At 37.5% G+C, this 27762-nt stretch overlaps 1 protein-coding gene across 1 annotated transcript; it reads right to left on the reverse strand.

The window, feature by feature from the left end:
• Window positions 1-203: 203 nt before the first annotated feature.
• On the reverse strand, window positions 204-27085 carry PTGES3 (prostaglandin E synthase 3). The gene is made up of 8 exons (XM_054579929.1): window positions 26729-27085; window positions 6701-6814; window positions 6482-6551; window positions 5693-5791; window positions 5007-5096; window positions 2579-2641; window positions 1688-1712; window positions 204-1401 (listed from the first exon to the last, which is right to left on the reverse strand). Coding segments are annotated over exons 1-8 (483 nt in total). The 5' UTR covers window positions 26731-27085; the 3' UTR covers window positions 204-1381.
• Window positions 27086-27762: the final 677 nt, after the last annotated feature.

The raw sequence follows: 27762 nt of genomic DNA on the forward strand, positions 1-27762 counted from the left end.
TTTGTCCAATGCTTTTCCCCTTGGCCTAGCCTGTGAGCTCTGAACACAGCAATTACTTAAAGGATTCACCTTTGTATCCCCAGCACTTAACACTGCCTATAACACAGGTCTCACACAAAGAAATGCTGAAATAAGAAGTATTTCTATCCTATGACAAATACATAGACACTGGAAGGAATGAAAAACTGCCAAAATGCAGAAGCTCAAAAGATTTAGCGGAGGACAACACATTTAGTTTTATTTCAATCAAATCACAACACTTTCTTTTCCAACTGCTGGAAAGTGCATCTACAATTTGCTATTACAGATCCACTTGTAAAAGGTTTCCTGTGATATTACAACGAGCCTCTTTTTTCAAACAGAAATATTCCCAAGCTCTTCCTCAAGTAAAAATAACTCCATTCCAGTAAATGGCAGTACATGAAATTACAGTAAACCAGACACTTAAAAAGACAGGCAAGGAGTCTTCCAACAGTTTATTAGAAAGAATATAGACATTAAAAAAAACCCCCACTGTCATAAACATAAATTGAGGTTCTCAGCCCTGGTACAAGCTGGATCAAAACAAAAAAACAAAAAAATTTTAAAAAAAAGAAAGAAAGAAAAGAAAGAAAAAACTCCAATAGTGTATTAACATTTTTTTGTTTCCACTCATTTTGCCATACTGACAGTGCAAATACAAATTTGGTCTAAATGTACAGACTCAAGCAACAATGTACAGCCTTTCTTCGTCCTCCATGCTAAGAGATGTAAAAGTTTAAAGGGCCAAACAATACCAAATGTACAGGCTTCAAAAACCATCTAAGTTAGGGCATTTACTAGTTTTAGCTAAGATACATTTGGAACACTGACGTGTGACCACTTATGTACAATAATGTGAAGTAAATTTTTTGCAAAATATAACTTTAGTGGAACAATCCTGAAGAATACGCCAGAGAAACAACAGGTTACCAATTTAAGGTTATCAACCAATTTGTCTCAGCCAGTTTGAGTCCATATTCTACAATCTAAAACTTAGTTTTCTTTCTATAATCCAAGAGCTTCCTACCATGTCAGTATCTATGTTATGAAGTAAAGGAGACTTACGTAAAATGTTTTTATTTATCACAACTGCTGTTATCAATTGCTTAGGACCTCAACAGCGTCATGGAAGTTTGGGAAATGTTCATGCATAAGGTTATTGCCTTAGCTGACTTAAAATTGCCCCATACAATGGTACATATCAACCCTTAGTGAAGCCTTTAAGAAAACAAACAGATTGGAAAATGGGTTAAAGGAGGCAAATGCAGCATCTGCCTTTAGAGCAATCAACTCAGAAATTCAATTATGAAATCTTGCAGAGAAGTTCTTTTTCTTTCTCAAAATCCGGTGACAACATTCCTTACTCCAGATCTGGCATTTCTGAAAGGATTTTAAAAAGATTAGTGTGAAATACAAGGAAATAATCTACCAACTTCAAAGTCTTACAGGAAAGGCAGTCAGCTCCAGAGTTAAATCATTTCCTCTTTTTTGAATTTGAATCTCAAATCATTCAAATTTCTACTTTGGCTATTTATTAGAGGACGTGAAAAAAATAATACATTTTCCCCCTAATAATTATAAAGAAATTAACCTCTTCATTTTGAGAGATTGGTTTTTGAGGTGAATTATCTCTCTGTGTAAATGTACTTTTCACAAAGACACTTACTTTCATCATCACTGTCTTGTGAATCCTGCAAAAGGGGAAATACAAAAAAGTTACCAGGTTGACCAAACATCCTTTGTAAACCGAAGAGCTTGCCTTAAAAAAGCTGAAGCACTGTACTTTTCACTAAAGAGGCAAAAATATGTGGTTATATCCAGTTTATGGCTTTAATTAAGCAATTGACTTTAGAATAGGTTTACTGAAGACAAACATGTACAGATGAAGAAGCTGTGTGCCTTTTGGTAGCGATTAAGTCCACTCTTTAAATCCCTCTCTGCCAACCAGACTGAATCTTGGTATGAAATGGTTTCTCTTCTCTTCTGACATTCAGTGAAGGAAAAAAATGGCTCAATACAAAGACCAATGGACTGATAGAAGACAATGAGCTGTAATAATAGCTGGTGAATTATCTTACTGTATTGAACAAATTTCTTAAGGATGTTAACAGAAAGCCAAAGTGGGGAATGTTGAGAAAAGTGACCCAGTATATCCTCTTATAGATTTACAAAGTCCGTATGTTTACTATAATCTCTGACCAATCCTTTTTTTTATAAAACCCATTTAACTTTGTAAAAATAAACCCTAAACTTACTCTTAATAGAATTAAGGCATATGATGTCTCTATGCAATGATTCTTTTTAAATCTGGTCCCTTTTAGAATGGCCATGAGATACCAGGTTCCCTAGAAGGTACCCATCCCTCAAAATATGGCATATTTTAATTTTATGTCTAATTATTTACTTTAAATGAGCACATTTTAAAAACTGCTTTTCTCTATATTTTACAAAAAGCATCAAATGGCAAAAAAAAAAAAAATCTTGATCTATAGCAAACAACCTTTAAATACATTGTTTCTTACTATTTAAGTACACAGAGAAAAAAATTTAGACTTACATCATCTGCTCCATCTACTTCTGGTAAATCTACATCCTCATCACCACCCATGTTGTTCATCATCTATTTGAAGTGTAAAAATCAGTTTTAAAAGTGATGTTAAATTAAGCCCTAATTATTACGTTGCATGCTCTAGAATAACTCTTAACTCTGCTATAGACTTCCACAAATTAAAAAAAAAATAAACATTAAGTACCTTCCTTTCTGGAAAAGGTAGATTATAGATAATTATATAAAACCCTGACAACTTGTAGGGAAGTTGAAACTAAATTCTCATCAAAGGAAAGTGAAGTTATTAAAATTCATCAGCAAGATTCTATGTATGATATAGAAACTAAACACCCAAATCCTGAATAACAATTACCACTGATGGCTAAGGAAAAGGAAAAGAATGGGATTCTTTTGTAGTTGTCAAGTCTTGTATCCTAAGGTAACTGACATATGTATTATGGTATTCTCATTATAGTTTTACAAGAACCAATAAATGGTTTATTTAAAATAAAGTTCTTTGGGATAATTAGTTTCTATAAAAAGGTCTGGAAATTGAATAAAAGGTCAAACAGTAGCAGCTAAATTAAAAGCAGAAAATAAACATAATTCTTGAAGGAAAAGGTACACACACTGGAAAATAACCTTGTATATATAAATACCATTGTATACTTACGATAAAATGAGACTAACAACAGAACATACTTACACGAAGTACTAATTCCTCATCTTATTTCTGATCATAAAGCAAGCAGTGTGTACAAGTAGCCAAAGATGAAACTATTATCAGATGGGGAGGGACTTACTTCCTCTAAGTAACAACTTTACTATGTTTAAAGTTTTAAAAATTTAAAATATTCACACAACCATGTGTAACTTCCTAAACAAAAATCAAAAACTTCAAAAATATAGGTTTATCTAGACTTCAGAGTTTTAAATACCTAGTCAAATCTCTCAGTATAAAAATTCTGGGCAATCTAGTTTTAAACAAGTTTCCCTATGTCTGAAGGTAATGTTGAACACCATGGTTAAGTTTCTTTTACCAGAAAAAAATGCTCAAAATGTGCCAAGCATGTGAGGTGCTGACGATAGGATGGCAACAGAAAGAGAGAGGATTGAATATATTCAAGAACTATTTAGGAGATAAAACAAAAGAAAAAAAACAACAATGCAATTAACGTTACAATGGATAGAGAGGCAGTGAAAAGAGAGCAATGTTATGAAGTTGTCATTTGCACAGGTGGGTAAAAGGTGGCACCAATTACTATAGAAATAGGACAGTTGAGAAAGTCACATTGTATCTGTCCTACCCTTTTTTTTTTTTTTAAACCCACCTGGCCAGGGCTTTCCTTTTGTCTTTTGAAATTAAGGTGCCAGAGTCATGTGAGGAGAAACTTTAAATAAGCAGTTGCATACAGGAGGCTAAAAATGTACTCCTTTTAACTCTTAGTTTTCAAAAAAGAAATGTAAACAAACTAGTCAGCTAAATTTTCAAATTGCAATGAGAGATGGATTGCATGGGCATATCTTCAGCTTAAAGACTAATGTTCTCTTTTCTGATTAGCTTTATGGCAATACTTTTGATAAGGACTATTCTATCTACAGGCAGACCAATGATTTCTTTGGGTGACATCTCGGAAAAAATAGGCTTACTCAAACCCTTTCCTTAATTTGACAAACTAAAATACCCCTATACACCACTCATTGTGCAGAGAGAGAAAGAAAGAGAAAAAGAGAGAGAGAGAAATATCAATTTATTGTTTCACTTATTTATGCATTCACTGGTTGATTCTTACATGCGCCTTGACCAGGAATCCAACCTGCATGTCATGATTCTTGTGTTTCAAGGTTTATATGCATATTACATGGCTCCAAAATTTAAGCTAATTACTATGTTCATGCTCCTAAAAATATCTGTTCCAGGGTTGGAATAAAAACTAGCTATACTGCATTGATTGTCTATATGGTTTATTTTTTGCCTTTATACATCAACCTTATAACTTATTAATTTTTTTAAAAAAATTCAAAAAGTTAAATTTTAGGATTAAATGACTATTGTCAAGATCTTATTGCCCTGACTGGTATGGCTCAGTGGGTTGGGCGTCATCCTGGAAACCTAAAAGGTTACTGGCTAGCTAGATTCCTGGTCAAGGAACATGCCTGGATTGCAGGCCAGGTCCTCTGCTGGGGGTGTGCGAAAGGCAACCAATTAATGTTAACCTCACACATTCAGGTTTCTCTCTCTTTCTCCCTCCCTTCTCCTCTCTCTAAAAATAAATTTTAAAAAATCTAAAAAAAAACTTATTTAGGTTTACTGTAGACTAGCCTCACAAAGTAATGAAATATCTTAAATACCACTAGGTGTTTTAAAGATAAATTAAATTGACTACATAGAAATATACTTGAGGGAGGGCCAAAGAATGCATTTAAAAGAACTTACCTCAGAGAAACGATCAAAATTAGACATGTCTTCATCTGAATCATCTTCCCAGTCTTTCCAATTATTGAAATCCACACTAAGCCAATTAAGCTATACACCAATAAAAACATCACCCTATGATTAGGTTAACTTGCATTCATTAGCATGTACCTTAAGACTTCATTTTTTTGAACTGTGGGTTTATACCCACTAGTGAGCCATGGAATTAGCACAAAAAAGAAATAGACTAGACAAGTAACAGTGAAGTCAAATGTAGTAATGGTAAATACAGTTTCATGATGCTGCTTTCAGTTGTTAAACAAACCTCCTTCTTAAAGCAACAACAAAAATTCATTGGTAGGAACTATGCTAAGATACCTGGTTAGCTTATTTTGTTGAGTAGCACCAAAATATACTCCTGTGTGACTAATTTTCAAAGGCTTCTAAGCAAAATCTGCCTCTGAATGCAAAACATTCTGCAAAAACTACTGACTGATCTTATTCAGATTATACTTGGCTTTAAATTAAAACCAATAAATCTCAGAGTAGAGAAAAACACAGAACATAGGCTGTAACAGTACTTAGCTATAAAACAAATACTATGTTCCCCATACGAAACAAATATATCTTTTTATTTTTTAAGGTAAAAATATCATACTGTGGAAAAAAACAGAGAAAAGGAAAGAAGGTAAGAAAAAGAAACCAACCTTTGCCCTTTCTTTTGTTAATCTTGGCCATGACTGGCCAGATTCTCCTTTTCGTAAACAACATAAAATTGATCTGTCCGTTCTTTTATGCTTGGAATCCTAAAAAAAAAAACAACCACCCAAAAGCACTATTGTACCATTTGTATCTCCAGTATCACTATAAGATTCTAGAAAGTAGCTTGTCATTCCTCACCTCTAATTTTTTTCCCTTCATTTTCCCTAGACTCTCAAAGAAACATCCCCTAACTACTAAAAATTTCATAACCTACCCAACTATAGAAAAGGACCATTTTTTCTTCCCTGCACAAGGTGAACAGAATAAAACATTAAAAAAAATTAAATATGGCCCGGGCTGGTGTGGCTTAGTGGACTGAGCACCAGCTTGCGAACTAAAGGGTCACAGGTTCAATTCCCAGCCAGGGGATGTGCCTGGATTGTGGGGCAGGCCCCCATTAGGGGCTGCGTGAGAGGCAAGCGCACATTGATGTCTCTCTTCCTGTCGCTCTCCCTCCCTAACCCTCTTTAAAAATATAAATAAGGTATAATCATAGAACATTTAAAGATTCTATACTTATTTAAGACAAGCCTCTAGAGTATGGCCCTGAGTCTGAACAGTGAAAACAAGAACAAAATAACTATGCAGAAAAGTGGTTAGAAGGGTGAAAACATTGGAAAATATAAATATACCTACTTAGTCCTCTGAATTGTTAAGACAAACAGAATTAGTGCTTACCTGAAGTATATCTACTTCATGATTTGAATAGGTACTAAAGCATCAAGACTACTTACATTTGGATCAATACAGTGAAAAAGATCAATTTCATTTAAATGTTTAAAATTATCACTTCCTCCAAGACAACTGTGAAAAAAAGACACAAAAAAATAAGCCTCTTCAAAGAGGTAAATATCAGTATAGTAACTTCAGTGAAAACAAAAATGCTAAAGCAAGCCAAAGTTACTCAACTGTCGGACATAAAGCTTTATCAATTATGTAAAATGGAAATTTACCTGAATGTAAGTTTGGATTTTTCAAAATTTACATTAACATCTTTACTGTCCTCAACACAAAATTCAATGAAGACATAGTCCCTGCGATCGTACCACTTTGCAGAAGCAGGCTGCCTACAGAGAGATAAAATTAGACAAAGTTAAGCTGGAATTCATTAACTGAGTATTTATATAACCTCCAAAGTTTAGCATATAAATAACATATTTCTCTATTCCATTAGAACATTGATTATTTTGAGGCAATTTATTATAACTTCTAATGAAAACTACATTTTTACTCTAACTGTATCCCAAGTTAAAACACGATACTGATTATGTAATAAAGTTTTAATCCCTGGATGGTGTGGCTTAGTGGACTGAGTGCCTGCCTGCAAACCGAAGGATCACCAGTTCAATTCCCTGTCAGGGCACATGCCTGGGTTGCGGGTGAGGTCACCAGCTGGGAGAGTGCAAAAGGCAACTGCTGGACGTTTTGTTCACACACTGATGTTGCTCTCCTTCTCTTTCTCCCTCCCTTCCCCTCTCCCTGAAAATAAATAAATAAAAATCTGGGGGGGAAAAAAAATTAGCCCTGGCTGGTATGGCGCAGTGGATTGAGTGCTGGCCTGTGAAACAAAGGGTCACAGGTTCGATTCCCCATCAGGGCACATGCCTGGGTTGTGTGCCAGGTACCCAGCAGGGGACATGCGAGAGGCAACCACACATTGATGTATCTCTCCCTCTCTTCCTCTCTCTAAAAATAAATAAAATCTTTAAAAAAATTTTAATAACAATGTTCAGTAAACCATCCAGGCAGCCCTGTCAAAATTTATAAGCCACTCCTTTAGAGCCCTGTTCCTAAAATTCAACCTTACCAAACTAAAAAACCAGACAGAACTAATCTACTGTCAACTGAGATATATGTAGTATTCAACATTTTTACTTATAATGAATGCTAGGAACTGTGGAGGGAATTTAAAAGTACATGAAATGACAGTTTTTGTTCTCGAGAAAGTTCGCACCTTGCAGCTTCTTTCTGACCATATAAAGCAACCATTATTTTTTTTCTAGGCAAACAAATCTAACTTTTATGATTCTAAATAATGACATGAGCTAAAGAATTAAACTTCTTTACAGACTCACCTTTATACTATCTATAGATGTATCTAATATATACTAATCATAATAGAAGCAATTTAGAGTATTTGCTTTCTCCTTATTGTTCATGTGCTTTTGGTCCCTTGCCATACAGTATTACCCTGTCTTCACAGTGTCAGTTGCTTAGAGCTCTACACATCCCATAAAATATGGCTAAAAAACTGGAAGCAAATGTAATCAAATATGGTTGATTGATAGTCAAAGATTACATGTAATAGTTCAACTTTTTTGGTAATCCTAAGATTACTTCAAAGTAAGTTAAAAATTTTAGTTATTGTATGTTCAAACGCTATTCATATATCAATTCAACTGAAAGGAACTGTTCCGCTTCAAAGTTCTGAAATTCTCAACCCTAGGAAGTAGCAGTTTAGAGTCCCTTTTATAAGTAAAAGTTGCAACCAACTGTTCACCATTTTTACACAAATGTTAAACTTGCCTAGTCATTCTACTCTGGAACATTGATATCAGATCTGAAATAGGTTAAACATTACAGTTGGCAGTTTCTGAAGTCTAAATTCCAGCAAATAAGCAAGAGTAAATCTATTTTTTAAGGTTATCTATTGGCATATTAAAAAACAAAATGAAAATATGAGATTTTAAAGTACTTCTATAAAAGACGTCTAACCAAACTTCTGTGGACTAAGGAATCAAAACTTCTAATGTTAGTATGTTAAAATAACAAACAAACAATTTAGGAGTTTTATGAACAGATCACACATTATTTCCACTCATCTTGTTGCCCAAACAGTATTCTCAAGGTGGGGTAAAAATTTTTTTTAAAAGATTTTATTTATTTACTTTCAGAGAGAGAGGAAGGGAGGGAGATAAACATCGAAAATGCAAGATACATGGATCTGTCGCCTCTCATGCACCCCCAAACTGGGGACCTAGCTTGCAACCCACGCATGTGCCCTGACTGGGAATCAAACAGACTACCTTTCAGTTCACAGGCCAGTGATCAATCCACTGAGCCACACCAGCCAGGGCACATGTTCTGTCTTTAACTGAAAATATCTGCTAACCTAATAATTAAACTTAAATGACTAGATTTATAGACTTTCATATTGAAGTAACCAGATAAGGTCCATTTTAAAAAAGCACTAATGATAACAATCTGAGGCAATGAACAGCCTAGTTCCAAAATACTATTTCCAACTAAAAGAAACCAGCCCTGGCTGGTTTGGCTCAATGGACTGAGTACCAGCCTGTGATCTGAAAGGCTGCTGGTTCGACTCCCAGTCAGGGCACATGCCCAGGTTGCAGGCCAGATCACCAGTAGGAGATGCGCGAGAGGCAACTGATCTCTGTATATCTCACGCATTGATGTTTATCTCCCTCTCTTTATTCCTCCTTTCCCCTTCTCTAAAAATAAATAAAATCTTAAACCAACCAACGAGGATTCCTACAGGGAAATGGCTGACCTCAGGCCTGAGGTAGGAAATATAGATGACCTTGGGACATCTTGTGCAATGAGGCAAGTAAAGGTGAGGGCAGTCAAAACAAGAGGCAACAATTAAGGTCTCTCACCTTGGCCAATGACAATTTCAGCATCAGAAAAAAATGCGAACTCATTAAAATACACTGAATATAAACACACTGACTTGGTACTGACTTTAAAAAAAAAAAAAAAGGCCCCAGCTGGTGTGGCTCAGTGGGTTGAATGCCGACCTGCATACCAAAAGCCTGCCAGTTCAATTCCCTGACAGGGAACATGCCTGGGCTGTGGGCCAGGTCCCTGGGAGGGACCATGTGAGAAGCAACTACACATTGATGTTTCTCTCCCTCTCTTTCTCCCTCCTTTCCCCTCTCTCTAAAAATAAATAAAATCTTAAAAAAAAAAAAAAAAAGGGACAAACTACCCACAATCTGTATCACCAGGAGAATCTACAGCTCTAGTGTTTTATAAATTGGCAATTAAAAAGAGAGAATTAGACATTGTTCCTGATTTTCCTTTATGGGCTTTTATTCGTAACTTAATAGGACCAGCTCATGAAGGAAATGTTACAGAATTCCAGCTCCAGTGTGGAATAAAACATGGGGGTGGGGGGGGGGTGGGGGGGTCGCTATTTTGCTTAAACTGATCTGGCAGCGATCATCAGTGGATGAAACAATTAACAATGACTAGATGAATAACTGATAAAGAACTTAAGATCTCAGCATCACTGAAAGTGAGACAACCAAATATATACCTCCTAATTTGATGCAACATAGGTTTCACAGTAAACTCTGCATTCAGTCTACAGGAAATATGAGAAAGGAAACAAATTAAATGATACCAACTTCTGGGCAAGATGGAGGCACAGGTAGACACGCTTTGCCTCCTTGCTCAACCATAAGGATTACAACTAACTTTAAAACAAAAAACCACCAGAACTGCCAGAAAATCAAATTGTATGGAAGTCCCACAACCAAGGACTTAAAGATGTCATCCAGACAGGGAACTGGACAGAGAGGACTCGGTGTGGTGTGGAGAGGCAGCAGTAGCCCACAGAATAGGTGATCTCACATTCATGTGGGTTAATAAAAACCAGGAGGAACACCTGGGCATCAAGGGATCCCAGCCCCAGGCTAGACTGCACAGTGCAGGGTTTCAGCGCTGGGACATAAATCGTCACCACTTCTGGCTGTAAAAATCAGTGGAGTTTGGGGCAGAATAAAGTGCAGGACTCTGAGGAGAGTCCATTTAAAAGACCTGCAGTGTCAATATGCAAACCCACCCACACTGGGATTCAGCACCGGGGCAGCAGCTAAAAGAGCACCAGTCTCATACAAGAACTGGGAGAAATGACTGGAAACGGGCAACAGCCAAGCAAGTGGCATTGTTCCCTCTCTGACTCCTCCCTCACATACAGCGCCACAAAGTGGCAAAGCAGGTTGCCCCGGCCTCGGGAATTACAGAAGGCTCTGCCCCACATACTTTACATGTGCCTTTTCTATAGTAGGCCATGCTACTAAGACAGGGAGTCAAGCAGCTCTACCTAATACAAAGAAACAACCACAGGGAGGCTGCCAAATTGAGGAGATAAAGAAATATAGCCCAAATGAAAGAACAGAACAGAACTCCAGGAAAAGAACTAAATCAAATGGAGATATGCAACCTCTCAGATACAGAGTTCAAAACACTGGTGGATCAGGATGCTCAAAGAAATCACTGGGTACTGCAATAGATTAAAAAATACCCAGGCAGAAATGAAGGTTGCATTAAGTGAAATAAAGAAAAATCAAGTAGGGGTGTCCAACCTCTTGGGGTCTCTGGGCCACACTAGAAGAAGAGGAGTTATTCTTGGGCCACACATTAAATACATTGCAACATGTAATCATAAAAAATAGTCTTGTAATATTTTAAGTAAATTTACGGTTTTGTGTTGGGCTGCATCATAGCCATCCTTGGCCAAATGAGGCCCATGGGCCGTGGGTTGGACATCCCTGACAGGGAACCAACAGTGGAGGGAATAAAGTGGAGAATCAAATTAACAATTTGTAACGTAAGAAAGAAAAAGTACTCAATCAGAACAGCAAGAAGAAAAAAGAATTTAAAAAAACAAGGACAGAACAAGGAGCCTCTCGGACATCTCCAAACATACCAACATGGACATCACACGGGTGCCAGACGGAGAAGAGGAAGAGCAAGAAATTGAAAACTTATTTAAAAAAATAATGAAATAAAACTTTCCCAATTTGGCAAAGGAAATATACATACAAGTCCAGAAAGCACAGAATCCCAAATAAGTTGGACCCAAAGAGGGCCACACCGAGACACATCGTAATTAAAATGCCAAAGGTTAAAAATAAAGAATCTTAAAAGCAGCAAGAGAAAAGAAGCGTTACCTACAAAGCAGTTCCAGGAAGACTATCAGCTGATTTCTCAAAAAGAAACTTTGCAGGCAAGAACGGACTGGCAAGAAATACTCAATGTGATGAAAAGCGAGGACCTACAACCTGGATTACTCCATCTGGCAAAGCTACCATTTAGAATCGAAGGGCAGATAAAGTGCTTCCCAGACAAGTAAAGTTAAAGGAATTCATCATCACCAAGCCCTTATTATGTGAAATGTTAAAGGGACTTATTTAAGGAAAAGAAGATTAAAACTATGAACATTAATAAAATGACAAAACTCACAACTATTAACAACTGAATGTTAAAAAGCAAAACAAAGCAAGCAGACAACTAGAACAGGAACAGAATCATAGAAATGGAGATCACATGGAGGGTTAAGTGGGGAGTGTGAAGTGGGACAATGGGGAAAAACGTACAGGGGTTAAGAAGCATAACTGGTAGGTACAAAATAGACAGGAGGATGTTAAGAATAGTATAGGAAATGGAGCTCTAGCTGGTGTGGCTCAGTGGACTGTTAGCCTGCAAACCAAAAGGTGCTAGTTTGATTCCCAGTGTGGGGCAGGTGCCGGGGTTGCAGGCCAGGTCCCCAGTAGGGGGCGCATGAGATGCAACCACACATTGATGTTTCTCTCCCTTTTTTTCTCCCTCCCTTTCCTTCTCTAAAAATAAATAAAATCTTTAAAAAAAAAAAAAAAAAAGGTCAATAGAATAGGAAATGGAGAACCCAAAGAACTTACATGCACAACCCATGGACATGAATTAAAGGGGGTGAATGCTGGAGGGAACGGGGGTTTGGGGCAGAGGGGAGCAAAGGGGAAAAAAACTGGGACAACTGTAATAGCATAATCAATAAAATATACTTTAAAAAAATTAAATATTGCAAGGAAGCAACAAACCCAGAATGTTTCTTAGATCAATGGCACAAGGAAGAGCAGAGACCTGCTCTAGACTAAGAGACCTAAGAGTTACCAAATAAGTGCAATTTGTGACCTAGTCTGCATCTTGATTCAAATAATTAAACATAAAATAGAGATTACTGAAGCACTGGTATGGCTCAGTGGGCTGGGTGCTAGCTGTATTCCCGGTCAGGGAACATACCTGGGTTGGGAGTCAGGTCCCTGGGTGGGGGCATGTGAGAAGCAACTGATCGATGTTTCTCTCTCAGAGATGTTTCTCTTCCCATCTTTCTCCCTCCCTTCCCCTCTAAGAAATAAAACTTAAAAAAAAAATAATTACCAAAACTGTGGAGATCTGGATGTGGACAAGTGATATTAAAATTACTGTTAATTTTGTTAGTAAAAAGCACTGTTTACCCTATAAATGTCAAGGTGCATACTAAGAGTCTATAGCAACGGAGGAGCACACTAATGGTGGCCTGGTTGTTACAATGACTGTATTAAAAACTGAGCATGTGAGCTTTTCAGTTTCTGTTCACATTAAGGATTTGGGAACCAGGGGAGTATCTTTTTTCTTTCCTCAAATTCGTATTAAGTAATCTAGAATAATATTATGGGCTGTTGTATCCCCCACCAAATGCATATATTCAAAGTCCCTAAACCCACAGTACCTCAGAAAGTGACTTTATTTGTAGAGATAGAGCTTTAAAAAGGTAATTAAGATCAAGTAAGGTCTAAGGGTGGGCCATAATCCAAAAATGACTGGTGTTGTTACAAGATATTAAGACACAATGACCTGTGACCCTGTAAAAATACAGGAAAAGACGATCATCTGCCAGCTAAGGAAAACCAAGTAGCAAGGGTTCAGAGGAAACCAGTCGTGCTGACACCTTGATCTTGGGCTAACATCCTCCAGAATTTGAAAGAATATACTACTGTTAAGTCACCACATCTCTGGTACTTCATTATGACAGCCTTAATTTTCCAGGTAATATAAAAAATAATAAAAAATAAACCAGGGTTAGCCCAGGAGCCAAAAATGGTTTTATATTTTTAAGAGTTGCAAAAACAAGAACAGGACAGAGATATTTGTTGCCTGTGAAGTCTAATATTTACTAAGTGACTGATCTAAACCATCAAAAATATGAGAAGGGACCCCTACACAACCTAAACCAGTAATAAATATCTATTCACTGATTTGAAAGGGAAATCTAATATTTATGAAATCCCTTACTGTGTTCAATAAGGATCACACCACTTTTTTTTCCTATTAACCCAGAGAGGGACTAATTTAGCTTTAACTCTAGCTCCTAAATTATTCTGGTTTATCTCTAGCTTTGTATTAACATTGGCAAAATTCTAACTACTGTGCAAGTCTATTAATTCACTTTAATAGTATCATACCTAGAGATGCAGAACACTTTTCACCTCAGTATACTTATGTAAATAATCCACTACTTAATACCAAGAGTCTCTCACAGCCTTTGAAGGGGAAGAAACTGCAGGGTACATCCATGAGTCTAGGCAGGTGTGTGGACAAGGACCTGTTGGCAGCTGAGTTGAGACCCAACTCCTTGGACTTCATCTGCTATTCTCATCTTTCTCCCCTACACCTATCTGGTGGTGGTGGGCATTTATATTTGTTTCTTGTCATTCATTTCTAAATCTTTTACAATTTGAGGGTTGGGGGTAGTGGGAAAGAAGGACAGAATAATGAAGGAGCAGTAGAAGAGCAGCAAGACACACAGATGAAGAGGATTAATGTGGAGTTAGGGAACAGAGCCTCAGAGGAGGAGAGTCATTAGTCCTTGGTAACTGTCATTGTGTCAATGAAGAAATCAAGGGCCTAAGTGATACTTAAAAAACTAGAGTTTCTGAGTATGGGTAATGTGGAACTAAGTTCACTGGCCCAACTTCTCAACTCAAATAAACTTCAAAAGCTGTAAATTAGTGACAACAAAATTTCTGGAGGCTTGCAAGTCCTGGGAGAGAATGTCCTAATCTTACGTACCTCAATCTGAGTGAAAACAAAATCTAAGATCTCAATGCAAAAGCTCTGCAAAATTAAAATTTAAGAAGTTTTGCCCTGGCTGGTGTGGCTCAGTGGGTTGAGTGCCACCCTGTGACCCAAAGGGTCGCCGGCTAATTCTCAGTCAGGGCACTTAGGTCTGGGTTGCGGGCCAGGTCCCCAATGGGGGGCACGCGAGAGGCAACCACACATTAATGCTTCTCTCCCTTTCTTTCTCCCTCCCTTCCCCTTCTCTCTAAAAATAAATAAAATCTTTAAAATCTTGTTTTACTGTGAGATCACAACCCTGGAAGATGATAGGAGTATTTTTGAACTGCTGCAGCAAATCACATACTTAGATGGATTTACTTCGGGAGTGGAGAATGAGGATGGAGATGGAGAGATGAAGCTGGTTCACCTGAGGGACTGAGGAAGAGGAGGAAAACGAAGAGGAAGCTGAGGATGAATAAGATGAAGCAGAGTCAGAACTGGGAGAGGGAGAATAGGAAGTAGCCCTCCTAAATACTAAATGAGAGGAAATTCAGGATGAAGATGACGTTGACGATGCTTGAAAAGGGGAAGGTCTTTGAGGGGAAAAGTGAAAAGGAGATGCTGATGATGATGGAGAGGAAGATGTCTAAATCATTTTAAGACAAGATTCCCTAAATTCCTTGTGTGCAATAATGATCACATCTTCCTTGTTTCTTCATGTATAAATAGCTATCCCTACAGAAGATACTGTGTAACCTTTACAGGAACTTTTATAGAAAAAAGTGTGAGTTTTACAATTTTTGCTTTTTCCAAATAAAATTTACTAGTCTGTTAATGATCACATTGTATGTAGAGAAAAATTCTGACATTGTGAAATTCCCTAGTTTATTTAGAATCTTAATTTTCCTAATACAAGCTCACTATATTAGTCATTTTTAGTCCATAATCAAAACGATGGCTTTTACAAAGGCATAGTATTGTGTATTTCATTCATAAGGTTTTAAAGTTATTTATGAATTATCTGAAACCAGTCAGCTAGAACATGAAATAAAAAGTCTTTTGAATGATAAGTAGGTTATTTTTTTAGAGGTGGCCCAGCAATATTTAGTTTGAAGGCAATGATTTTTTTGGGAGGAGAGAGGCTAAGGTGTTTTGGGGGCTTATTTGTCACATGAGTAACTTGGAAAGTAGGACAGAACAGTAAAAGTTCTACTCAACAATACAGTTCATGGTTTTCAGGGGAGGCTTCTGAAAACTTTTAAGCCAGGTGGCTACTAAGGTTTTATTTTTGAAGGAAAAATTGCTTAAACTTAGTAAGTTCAAAGACATCCAAAACAGCCCTTTGTTCTTTAAGCTGAATAAAGATCATGACATGTTAATGATTACTTTGTTTTTAAGTGTGCATTTTTCATTTTCCTTTCAGCAATTCCTTTATTACCGCCTTCCTTCTTGTTTCACTCTTCCCCTACCTATTCTCAAAAAAAAGTTGGGAAATTTATAAATACCCAAGAACACCTCAACTTCCTTTTCAGATCTCAGTTTTAAACAAGTAGAGAAAACAAACTATTTTTATTTTCTGAGATATGAATATTATCATCAATTCAGTTTTATGCAACAACACTCTTAATGGAAATCTTTCTTTGTTGACAAGATGTACAGATTGTATAGTAGAATAAAGAAAACAAGCAGAGGGGCTTTTGGAAGTAACAATAGCGAGCCTCGGATTGCTATTGATAATTACCTGTTGATAATTAGAAACATTCAAGTCAAAATTTTAAGTTAGCCTCCCAAGTGACTTATGAAACACTCTGCAAGTATTTCTAATTTTTCTAAACAGAACTTTTAGCTATTATTTCTATAGTTTTAAAGCATTACCAGATATAGCATTTGCTTGAAATATATTAGGCAATGGAAAAAATACTTGAAACTAAATTCGTACTAAAATTAAGATTTGTTCTCAAGTGGATGTCCACTGAAAGAAAATATGCCCTGGCTGGATGGCTCACTTGGTTATAGAGCACTGTCCCAATATAACAAGGTTGTGTTCCATCCCCCATCAGGGAACATACAAAAAGCAAGCAATGAATGCATAAATAAATGGAACAACAAATCAATGTTTATCTAAAAATCAATAAATAAAAAAAACTTAAGGTAAAAAAATATTTGGGGAAAGTGTGCATGTGTTTCCTTATATGGCTACTAATTATGAGTAAATAAAAACACCTCCCTTTTTGTCGTAGAGGCTCCATGTTCGAGGCAATTGCTTTTTTAATCTTGGCTCTCTAAATGTTTTAAGAAACTTATCTGAAAGAGAGGGGGAGAGAGAGAAGAGAATGTTTCTCCCATTCATGCATTCATCGGTTGATTCTTACGTGACCTCACCGGGTAATGGACCTGCAACCCTGGAGCATTGGGATGATGCTCTAATCAACTGAGCTACACAGCCTGGACTGGCTCTCCAGATTTCCCCCCTACTTTGTGTTGAATATTTTTGTTAGTGCCAGAAAATTAATTGAGTTACATTTCCATACTGGGACACATTTAAATTACCGAGTATAGCACTGATTCTTTTTTAGTTTAAAAATGTATGACTTGGGGTTTTAAAGTAAAAATTAGAAAGTTACTTGTGGATAAATTTTAAAAGTTGCACAACTGAATGAAATAAAACTCTTGGGGTAAGTTAACTGGAGAATTCAAATATCCAAATAGCTAATATTTCACTCCTTTTTAACTACTGAAATGCTCTGCTTCCATCCCTAAGAATTCTCATCACATAGTAAGGCCAGATTATAAAATACCTATTTTTAAAATAAAATTTACATATTGATTTATCATATTGCACCATCAAAATCAGAGTTTTTTTTTTTTTGTTTGAAAACAATACCTTAAGAGCCTCCAAGTAGCTTTTTGAGGCTTATTTAGCTTTGCGGGTGATAGTTTGGTGCAAATAAGGGTTTTCTATTTTGCAGACATTCTTGGTCCTATTTCAATGTTCCTTGTATGGCAGTATGTTATGTGGTGTTCAATTCCTCAAAATTCTCCTTAAAAACCTTTGAAGTTAACACTTCTGTGCAACTGTGTTTTGAATAAAGCCATGACAGTGTTAAAATGAACAAAAAGCACCATCCCCACCCCCTGGGATATTCTAAGCTCCTCTGACAAGAACTTTAAAGCTCCACATTAGGGCTATGTCAATTCAAGTTAATTAAATTTGGCATAACTTAAAATTCTTCTCTATAGTTTTAATACTTCTTAGCTTGTCTTAGAAGGAAGTGCTTAGGTCATGAGCCCTTATGCATGGGATTAGTGCCTCATAAAGCCTCCAGTAGTATGCAGATTGCTTTGAGCTAAAAGCAACTTTTCTTCTTAAAATATTTTTATTATTTTTAGAGAGGTGGAGACAGAGAGAAACATCAATGTGATTTGAAGAAGCACAGTAAGCAACCCAGACAGGGCTAAAGTCAACTTTAGCAGCAGGCTCAGGAGAAACTTCTGCCCCATCCTTGATTGCTGGATGATTCCGAATTAGCAGCTTTGTGCCAGTAAGAGATTACTGGAGGTAACTTCTTTTGACTTATCTACAGGAAAGGGCATACTTCAATTCTGTAAAGGTTTGCTCTTATCATCCTGGAATTACCTTTTGAAGCCCCCAAAGCAACTTACCTCCTCCTCAACTCAGAATGTCTTAAATATTCATATTCCCTTTTTATCTCTAACCTCCTCCACATGTGGGGTCTCTGATTCTCTCATGTATACAGGGTTTCCATCCATATGTATGTATGTACTGAATCTGGTTAATTTCTCTTTTAAAAAAAAAAAAAAAAAGACCCCAGAAGAGATCCCTCGGCCCCTTTGACTGCTCTGAGGACACAGCAAGAAGCTATGAATCAGGAAGAGGGTCCCTTCACCAGAATGTGACCATGCTGGTATGTAGATCTTGGAATTCCAGACTCCAAAACAGTGAGCAATTATTTTGTTTTTAACTACCCAGTCTGTGGTAGTTTACCGCAGCCCTCCAAAACGAAGACAATCGGCAAAGTGAACAAAAAATTTGCTAAAGAAAACCTTCCAGTTACTGCAATTCTTTTTTGGCAGTTTACTATGTGCAAGGCATACTGAATTATAAAAGACAAAACACCTCAAGCCTTTTATGAACTGGCAGGACAGGCATATTATACTCAATTTGGGGAAAATTCGTTAAAACTTAAGGTTGAAAAACCAAGTTAGGGCTAGGTCACAGATATCCCTGGATATAACAGAAAGATATTACTTTATTCTGTAACTGGGTAGTTAAAAAAAACAAAAAATATTATTTGCAGCTATCATCCCTTTAGAACTTTGGAAATCTTAAGGGGGTGAAATCCATATAATAGAATTCCACGGTACGTGACTTGTCTCTGCAAACAACACTATGGTCAAAGCGCCAACATCTTTATTTCCTTTTTTCCCCTCAAAGTTCCTAAGTTCAAAAGTTTTTAAAAGCAGGTACTCCAGACCATCATAGAGCAAACATGAAAAATCCTGAGGTTTGTACATGAAATTTAGTAAAAATATTTTTAGTATTCAAGTGAGAGTCCCACAATTCTTAGTTGATACCATAATTATTCAAACTTGGCTCCCTGAAATATAAGATTTTGATCATCTTCATGGAATAAATACATTATCTACTCATTCCATAGAATTCCACATTATCTCGGTTAAATATCCCCCCGAAATTTTTACTATCTTTCAGTTATGGTAGTATCCAATCAGACTGCTTATTTAAAAGTATCTAGCCCTGGCTGGTATGGCTCAGTGGTTGGGTATTGTCCCACTAACCAAAAAGTCACGAGTTCAATTTCTGGTCAGAGCACAGGCATGGGTTATGCCAGGTCCCCAGTTCGGGGCGTGCAAGAGGCAACCAATTGCACATCAATGTTTCCCTCCCTCCCTCTAAAAATAAATGAAAGAATTCTATTACATACCTATTTGACAAACCATTATTTTAATTCTTCCTCTAAATCAGTGGGGAAAAAAATAGGATACTATCATTTGGTCACAAAACATCAGGCTCGATACATACAGATAAATGTACTGGAAGAAACAGCAATAATGACCATTTAAGAGAAATTCTCTACTTTTGTAAAAGTATTTAAGGGACTGCAAAATGTGTACAAGGACATGCTAATAATCTGTATGATAAAACAGGAAACTTTGAAAACCTATTAATATTTATCTTCAATTAATGGTCTTGTACAGAAATTAAACAGAAAACTGTAGGGAAAAGGCTTGAAACTGATGAAGTCAACTTTAGATTTTAAAAAAATTAGGGGGGAGGGGAAACGGGTAGAATTAAAGAGAACCAATAGTAATTATCCACAGGTAAGAGAGAGATCAGTCTGACTAACAAACTATTTGAATAAACAGCCCCAAAATAAAGGGCTCACAAACAAGTTTAATGTACTTTGAGGGTATATACTGATTTGGTGGTTCTTTCCCAGATTTCCCAAAATACAGTAAAGCCTCAATAAAATATGAAATCAGTTTTTATTTACAGATGGCACTCACCAACTTTCAACTACTGCCCACCAATCTATGTGAGATATAGTTAAATTTAACTGAAGATGTAATGTAGCAGAATACATGACCAAAAAAAGACCCCAGAGCTAGTCCCAACCCTCACCATGTCAAGCACTTCATGTAGCCAAGCCTTACAGATAAAATATATTTAGAGTTTGAATGTTATTCAAAAAACAAATATTCATTAAACATGGTGCCAGGAATTGTTCTGGAGATACAGCAGTCAACAAGAGAGACCACAATCCCTGTCCTTACAAAGTTTGCGAAGTTTGATGATGAAATTTAGTCCAAAAATCATCTCCTAAGAAATATGGGGGTAATGGGATAAGGTCCATTATTTGTTATGGTTTATCTTTTAAAATATATAAATAGGTGGTACATCGTAAGATAACATTCTTTGGTTGTCAGTACTTTGAAAGGTGATCACATCTAGATATTCTCCAGTAGTACACAACCTCACATATTGGGTTGGCCAAAAAGTCTGTATGGTTTTTCCTGTAAAATAAAAGACACGTTTTTCATTTTCACCAGTAACTTTATTGATTTGGATATTTTGAGTATGCCGGCTATCTCCCACATGATATAATGTTAACTGTTCTCAATTAATGTCTCAATTTGATTATCAATTTCAACTGGTCTAACCCAACTATGGAGCATCATCCAGAGAAAAACCTCTAGCATAACACTTTGCAAATCACTTTTGACACATTTGATCAGTCATAGTGCCTTCTCCGTACACTGCACAAATCTTTGTGTTTCCATTGTTTTTTACCTTTCTTGAAATACTAAAGCATAATATGCCGAAAAATGTTACATATTTTCTTCCATCTTCAATAAGATGGCTACAAAAAAAAAATTCACCAATTTTGGTAAGTTTTTAAAAAATGCACCCTGATCTGACAGCTGTTACAATACAATCTAACAAAATTGTTTCAAATGAAATTAAAGACAACAAAGCGCTATTAGAGCCATCTTACAAAAAAAACCAAAAAACAAAAAAACCCACAAACTTTTTAGCCAACTCAATACTTTATTCAGAATTATAGTACTTTTACGAGTTTATTCTTAATGGAGCATATTTGTCTGAATCAAAAGATCACTTTGAATTCTAAAATAAGTAGGAATCAGAAGACTAGCTTTTTGCGGAATAATGCAATAAATATTTTCTAGGTTTATGAATAAGCTAAACATACTTGTAGTCAGTGAAAAGCTTCCTGAAGTGGAGATTCACTAATAATTTATACATCCCAGAATATCTTTAAATATCAAGGGTTACAGAAAAATAAAGCTCATTTAAGGAAAAAAAAAACCCAACAACTGGTAAATCTATTTTGGTTTGTACTAAGTGAGGACTGATACAGAAAGATAAAAATTCTGCTACAGAAAGGGAAAAAGTTCCAGGCATAGCCATTAATTTTTCAAGTATTACCAAAGCTCTTCCTAAAATGTCTAAAACCAATTTCTCACACACACATTCTTTGCTCAGAGAAACCCCAAGATATGCTTCTTATACTTTGAGATCTTCAGTATGTCAGTTTTACTACTACGTAAAACTTTCTGGAAAGATGAACTGAATTACACATTAGTCCAGTGGTTCCCAAATTATGTGCCAAGGTGCATGAGGACACTATGACAGAACTCACAGGGCTGCCACAGGATATTTTAAATTTGAGAGGAATTCAACTTCGATCAAGGTATTAAGGAGTTCACCCTCATGCACAGATTGGTGCAGCCACTATAGAGAACAATTATGTAGGGTCGTCAAAAAATTAAAAATGGAACTGCCTTATAACCCAGTGATTCTGGGTACATATGTGAAGAAACCCAAAACACTAATTCGCCAGAATATATGTACCCTTAGGTTCACTGCAGCATTATTTACAATAGCCAAGCCATGGAAGCAAACCAAATGCCCAGCAACAGCCAGGTGGATAAAAAAAAGATATGGTACAATATATATATACACACAATGGAATATTACTCAGCCAAAGAAAATATTATACTTGATCATTTGCCATGGCATGGATGAACCTAGAAGGTATCATGCTAATTGAAATGAGTCAGTCAGAGAATGACAAATATCATGTAATTTCATTTGCATGTGGAATCTAATATAATAAAATAAATGAACAAATACAACTGAAACACTCATAGTCACAAAGAACTGATGACAGTTGCCAAAAGGGGGGGAGGGGGCATTTAGGGGACTGAGTGAAAAAGGTAGAGATTAAATACAAATTGGCATTATGGGGATGTAAAGTACACAGGAATATGGAAATAGTAAAAAATATTGCAATAATTATGTATGGTGCCAGGTGGGTACTGGAAATAAGAAAAACACTTTGTAAAGTACATGATTATCTAACCACTGTGCTGTATACCTAAAATCAATATAAAACAATACTGAATGTAAACTGTAATTGAAAGATAAAAATTTTTAAACAAACACTAAGTAGTTCAATTTCAACAGTAAACTGCATCTTTACAAAGCTGGATTTTTAATGGTTGCTATATCAAAAAGAAAGAAAAGAGAAGAAAATCAATGGGGAATAGGAACTGAGATGTAGTATCCATTCTGACTTCAAGCTGTAAATAATTATACAGTGCCCAAAAGATATACACATTCCATTAGTAATAGTAGTTAAACAAGAGACTCCATTTTTCTTTCAACTCATGTTTGTTTTTCAAAAAGCTAGGAGGCTATTAAGACAAAACACTCAAGTTGTTTGGACCCAGCTACCTAATAAACATAGGTAGCTGCTGGGTTATTCCTTTTGGCCTAGCAATACTATTTAAAAAAACAAAAAACAAAAAACAAAAACCCCCCACAAAGATACCAAGGGGCAAACAAAGAATGTTCGCGAAACTCTGTGCTAGTTCCTTTATTTGGTAATTCTCACTCTGAAAACGTAAGGGTGAAAGCTGGGTTCTTAAAGGTAACCCCCCCCCACCACCAAAAAAAAAAAGCTTAGTGCCTTTCTTTCATGCAACTCTATGACTTTCCCACATTCCCACTTTGTGCATACATTCCCATAGCAGATAAAATTATTTTTCTTCACACAGGTAAGACTCAAAAGATCAATCTCTCACTGCCTCCATTACAAATTTCAGATCGTCAAAGCTCCATTACCTTATGTCAAGAAGTGGTACAGGTTTTACCAGAAGTAGTAGTTTAGATTAGGTAAGAAAACTGAACCACAGAGACATATTTATTTGGAAAAGGACCACCTGAAAAATTATTCTTCCTGGAAGAAATAAGCCCTCTTTCAGGAATGCTGTTTCTGAATAAGGTTCCAATCAGACTTGGGAGAGTCCCTTATACTAATTAGCACTGCGTGAAATGAAATGTGAAGAACTAGCTTCTGAAATTTAATATATTAAAAAAAAAAAAAAGCAACACACCTGTTTGTGACTAGATCCTTTCACCGAACAAAATAATTAAACATACTTAGTTGGAAAGGGCCCTGACATAAACACTTTTTAGCAATAATGTATGACTGCATGTCAAGATCAGCTACTGCACAGAAAATCCATAACAGCACATTTTATTTGGCTTTGGAATACAACACACATGAAAAATTGCTCAAGGTAAGCTTTAAAGTAAATGTCCTTGGGAAGTGGGGAAGTCAGCCTCAATTTAAAATCTATCGCTGCGAATCTCTACAGTAAATAAAAAGTTTACAACGAACTTCATTATTTCTGTAGCAAAATACACTAAATGCAGCAATTCTCAGTGTAAGAACTCAGATAAAATAAAATCTTAAGCATTTAAGAGCCAAGTTGATTCTAAACAGTTGATATTACAAAGGGTTGTGGGTTTTTTTCCCCTTCAAAGTGACAATCACTAACTACCTGAGACCCCGAAATGATAAGGCTTCTAGATTTTAAAACTAGAAAGGATAATTACATAGCAAAATCTTAATTAATACAGTACATACTGGTCTGTACTAGAGTGATTTGTCAATTCCAGTTTCTACTGCCTTCTAGTTAAAGTCTAACTAAGTATGGCGGGGGGGGGGGGGGGGGGAATCCAGTTGCCAAGTTACACTGGTTAAGAAATCAACACTTAACAAATGCCATCATCAGTAGCTCTTCCTTAACTTATAGAAATTAACCATATACTCACTATTAGAAATTGTTTTGGAGGCTATAGACTGATGGTTTTATTTTGGGGACTCCGTCACACAAAGCTGAGTGATGACAAAGACTTTAACCAATTTAGAGATAGTCACAGTATGTTTCTAAACAATAATTTAAGCACCACACCAAAAAAGAATTACTTCAAATAGCTCAAAACTAATAAAACATTTTACTTTTTATCTATTGTTAATGGATCCAACTTAGAACCAACTACAACATATGTACAACCCATGGATGTGAACTAAGTGGGGGAACTGTTGGAAGGAATGGGGGTACGAGGCAGAGCAGGGCAATGGGGAAAAAGAGAGGACAACTGTAATAGCATAATAAAATATACTTAATTTTTAAAAAATAAATTTTTAAAGAAGCATCAGTCTCTGCTGCCACCCCTACAATTGTTTGTGTAGGTCTGAAAGATTGGAGAAATGGCCTAAAATCCCAGACTTCTCCAAGATAGGTGAGAGATTGAGAACTTTTATGTAAACTAGTAGTCCGAAAAAAAGAAAAAGCACAAAAAACAAAAAAACTTGATTAAAAGAAATTTACCTAGGAAATCACTACTAAAGAGCATTCAGATGAGAAAAAACAGACCCTAAAACCCTATCCAGAACGTCTCTCCGTGTCTAAAAAAAAAAATTCATAGCAGACAGCAGCAAAATGAATCCTTACCAGCCAGATTCTTCCTAGGACTGGATGGCCCACTGAGTTTTTCCCAACTCAAATAACTGTCTTAAAACATTCATCTTATAAATTCATTCATTAGTTCAGTAATAGCCCCTAAGAAATCTGCAAGGTGCCATATATTAAATATTTTTTAAAATGTGATTTATCTGTTCTCTTCAAAACACTCATTTTGAAAGTAGCATTCTTGAAACTATATAGACTGCTTTTTGAAAGAGTGACTGTTAAAACTTACTCATCTGACTTTTTAAATCTATTCATAAGCTTAACATTTCTTACCTATTTTAAGTGACCTCCCGAAAGAGCTTCTATTCCAAACGATATTAAACAAGGGTATTTCTTCGTGAAAAAAATATTTTGTTTGGCTACATTAGCCTATTAAAAGCTGGTAATGCTTTATCTGAGGATTCCCTTTCTACTCGTAGTTATTTTAAGGTTGACAATTTTGCTGTATTATTTGGAATAGAGATTTTGAAGGGAAAAACAAAAGCTACTTTATGTAAATTAAAATCTATTAAATAGCACTTTTTTGGAGGAAAATTCCTTCCAAAATTCTGATATAATATATAAAGGGGTCTACAGTAATACATGCATACTTCTTGAGGCATGTTCTCCAACATCTACTTTGAGTTCTACTAGTTCTACTTTGAATTCTAGCTCAATATACTAACCGTCAATATTATTAAGTAAACCCTTGAAAGTGCATTACTTTTTACAAGAATAAAAACTGTTCCCGAATTGCTCTCCAAACGTAACTTTCAAGAAACAGTTTAAAAAATAAACTATAAAACCGGCAGTTCTCGCATCCGAAAAAGTAAAGCTTTTACTGAAAATAATGTTTAAGCTCTGGAAGTGGCAATGCCAAGAATTCTTATTTGGTTAAAATTACCAAGGTCTTCATCATAATAAAACTAAAATTGCTAAAGAATCGGTAGTAAACAAATTTAAGCTCTTTAAGAAAACAAGAAAGCAATTACAAACCTGTTTCATCTCTAAATTAATACAGGATAATGAAACTTCGCCCAAAGTTTAATACAGAACATGTCCACAAGTATCTTGCGACTCGACACGTGCGGAACTACCACCTGCTCTATGGCAACTCCGCGCTGCCAGAGACACGGCTGAGTTTTGGCAACCTTCACTTTTAGAGAGATCGGAGTTAGGAGAAAGCCTGGAAAGACCCACACTAGAGAAATCACGACACCCCAGGAGGAAATAAGCTGTGGTGACAGTATGGCCTACCTCCGGTTGCCTAGCACTCCCTGTTGCTCAGAGAGGCCCGCGTGGTGATCTAAGACCAGTACCACCAGCCTCTGGTAGCACCCACCACAGGTGCACTTGGCCCAGGGCCTAGTGCAGGCATAATAGGGCAGCAGTGCTAGACTGTCCAAGAAACTAAGTGGCAATTCAGGAGGGTCCACGCCTCCAGCGCGCCGCAGAGCAAAAAGCTCACAGGAGATTAAGGCCTAAGGCTAAGTTCGGAGAGTTGGGAGTAACCTGGACTGCCAAGGGGTGAAAAGTGGGATTTTCAGCAAGGGGAAGCTGAGGGACAGCTTACAGGTGGAGAAAATTGGGAATCTGGAGGAAATACGTCCTCCACCCACCAACGGTAAGCGCACTAAAGATACTGGACCTCCCACCCCCAGGCCAGAACAACTGCCACCATTGAGGGGAGAAGGCCGAAAACCGGGAGGGGAGGGGGCGGCTTCCCGGCAGCCCCCAGCGCGGCCTCGGCCTCCCGCCGCGGCGACCTTCCCTTGGCGGGGTGTCGCACTCACATCGTGAACGGGGCAGGGGGACGGGTGAATGGGTGGGCGGGCCTCTCCGGCGGCAGCTGCTAGGCAGTGGACTAAACTCCGGTGGGGACTCCGGCGTTTTCTCCCCGGTGCGGCCTCTTCTCGCTTTCCTCAGCGGACGGCGGCGGCGGCGGCAGCAGCAGGCTCGACCTGGCCCCCCAGAATGCACCGCGCGGAGAGAGCGGCTCCTCCGGTCGGGGAGAAGAGGAAAGTGTAGGAAAAGGAGCGCGAGGACGGAAAATGAACGTGCGTGCGTGCGAGCGAGGGCTAGTGAGGCCGGGCGGCGGCTGGTGACGCAGCAAAATGCCCGGGCCCTGCCGCCGCGCCTGCGCACTCTTTGTTTTCGGGGTCCTTCGCGGCTTTCTAGAGATATCTACGGAAAGGGCGGGGCCTCCCAGCTCTTCGCGATCCTTCCCGGCTCTGGCTCCTCCCTTCGCCTTGCTTCCTCGGATCTGACTAGTTCCCGCCTCTCCTCCCGCGCTCCTCCCGGTGTTGGAAACCGTTGCCTATACCTAACCGTCCCTCCACGCGTTGTGGGCCATTTTCCCGGAAAACTGCTGCGTTGACAGCGGGAGCATGGCTGAGGCGGAGGGACGCATGGAGTCGGGACGCTTGTAAAGTGAAATGGGGAATTGGTTACTCTTCAGGGATCAAGTCAGCCCACAGAGAAAACATTCCACCGCAAAAAAGATGGGAAAAGATGGCCTATGCTGGTGATATTTGCAGAAACGCTTTAACTTCAGAATCGAGGGGCTCGTCCACTTCGTCATTTTTCTGAAGGTTGGAAACAGGTTCAGGGGCAGCGGACATTTAAGGTGTTTGGCTGAGGTGGAACGTTTGCCATTGGGGGCTGGAGTTTGTCCCTGCGTTGAGCGAATAGTGCTGTAGGCGAGACAGGAAGGTTGTGTGAATGGAGAGACGCGGTTTGTGGGAATGGCTAGGACACTCGTCACTCCAGGCACACCAGCTGGGGAGAAGGGGGTTCCCCATCTGTTGTCAACGGCTCTCTGGAACTG

Source organism: Pteronotus mesoamericanus, unplaced genomic scaffold, assembly GCF_021234165.1.
Source record: "Pteronotus mesoamericanus isolate MK-2021 breed Mesoamerican mustached bat unplaced genomic scaffold, CSHL_Meso_final contig_56, whole genome shotgun sequence".
In the NCBI taxonomy this organism is placed as follows: Eukaryota; Metazoa; Chordata; class Mammalia; order Chiroptera; family Mormoopidae; genus Pteronotus; species Pteronotus mesoamericanus.

Coding starts and splice junctions, on each gene's coding strand:
- PTGES3 (XM_054579929.1), bottom strand. Junction 2,642..5,006: donor ATTTTGATCGTTTCTCTGAG/GTAAGTTCTTTT, acceptor CACTTCAAATAG/ATGATGAACAACATGGGTGG. Junction 1,402..1,687: donor ACAAGACAGTGATGATGAAA/GTAAGTGTCTTT, acceptor AAATCCTTTCAG/AAATGCCAGATCTGGAGTAA.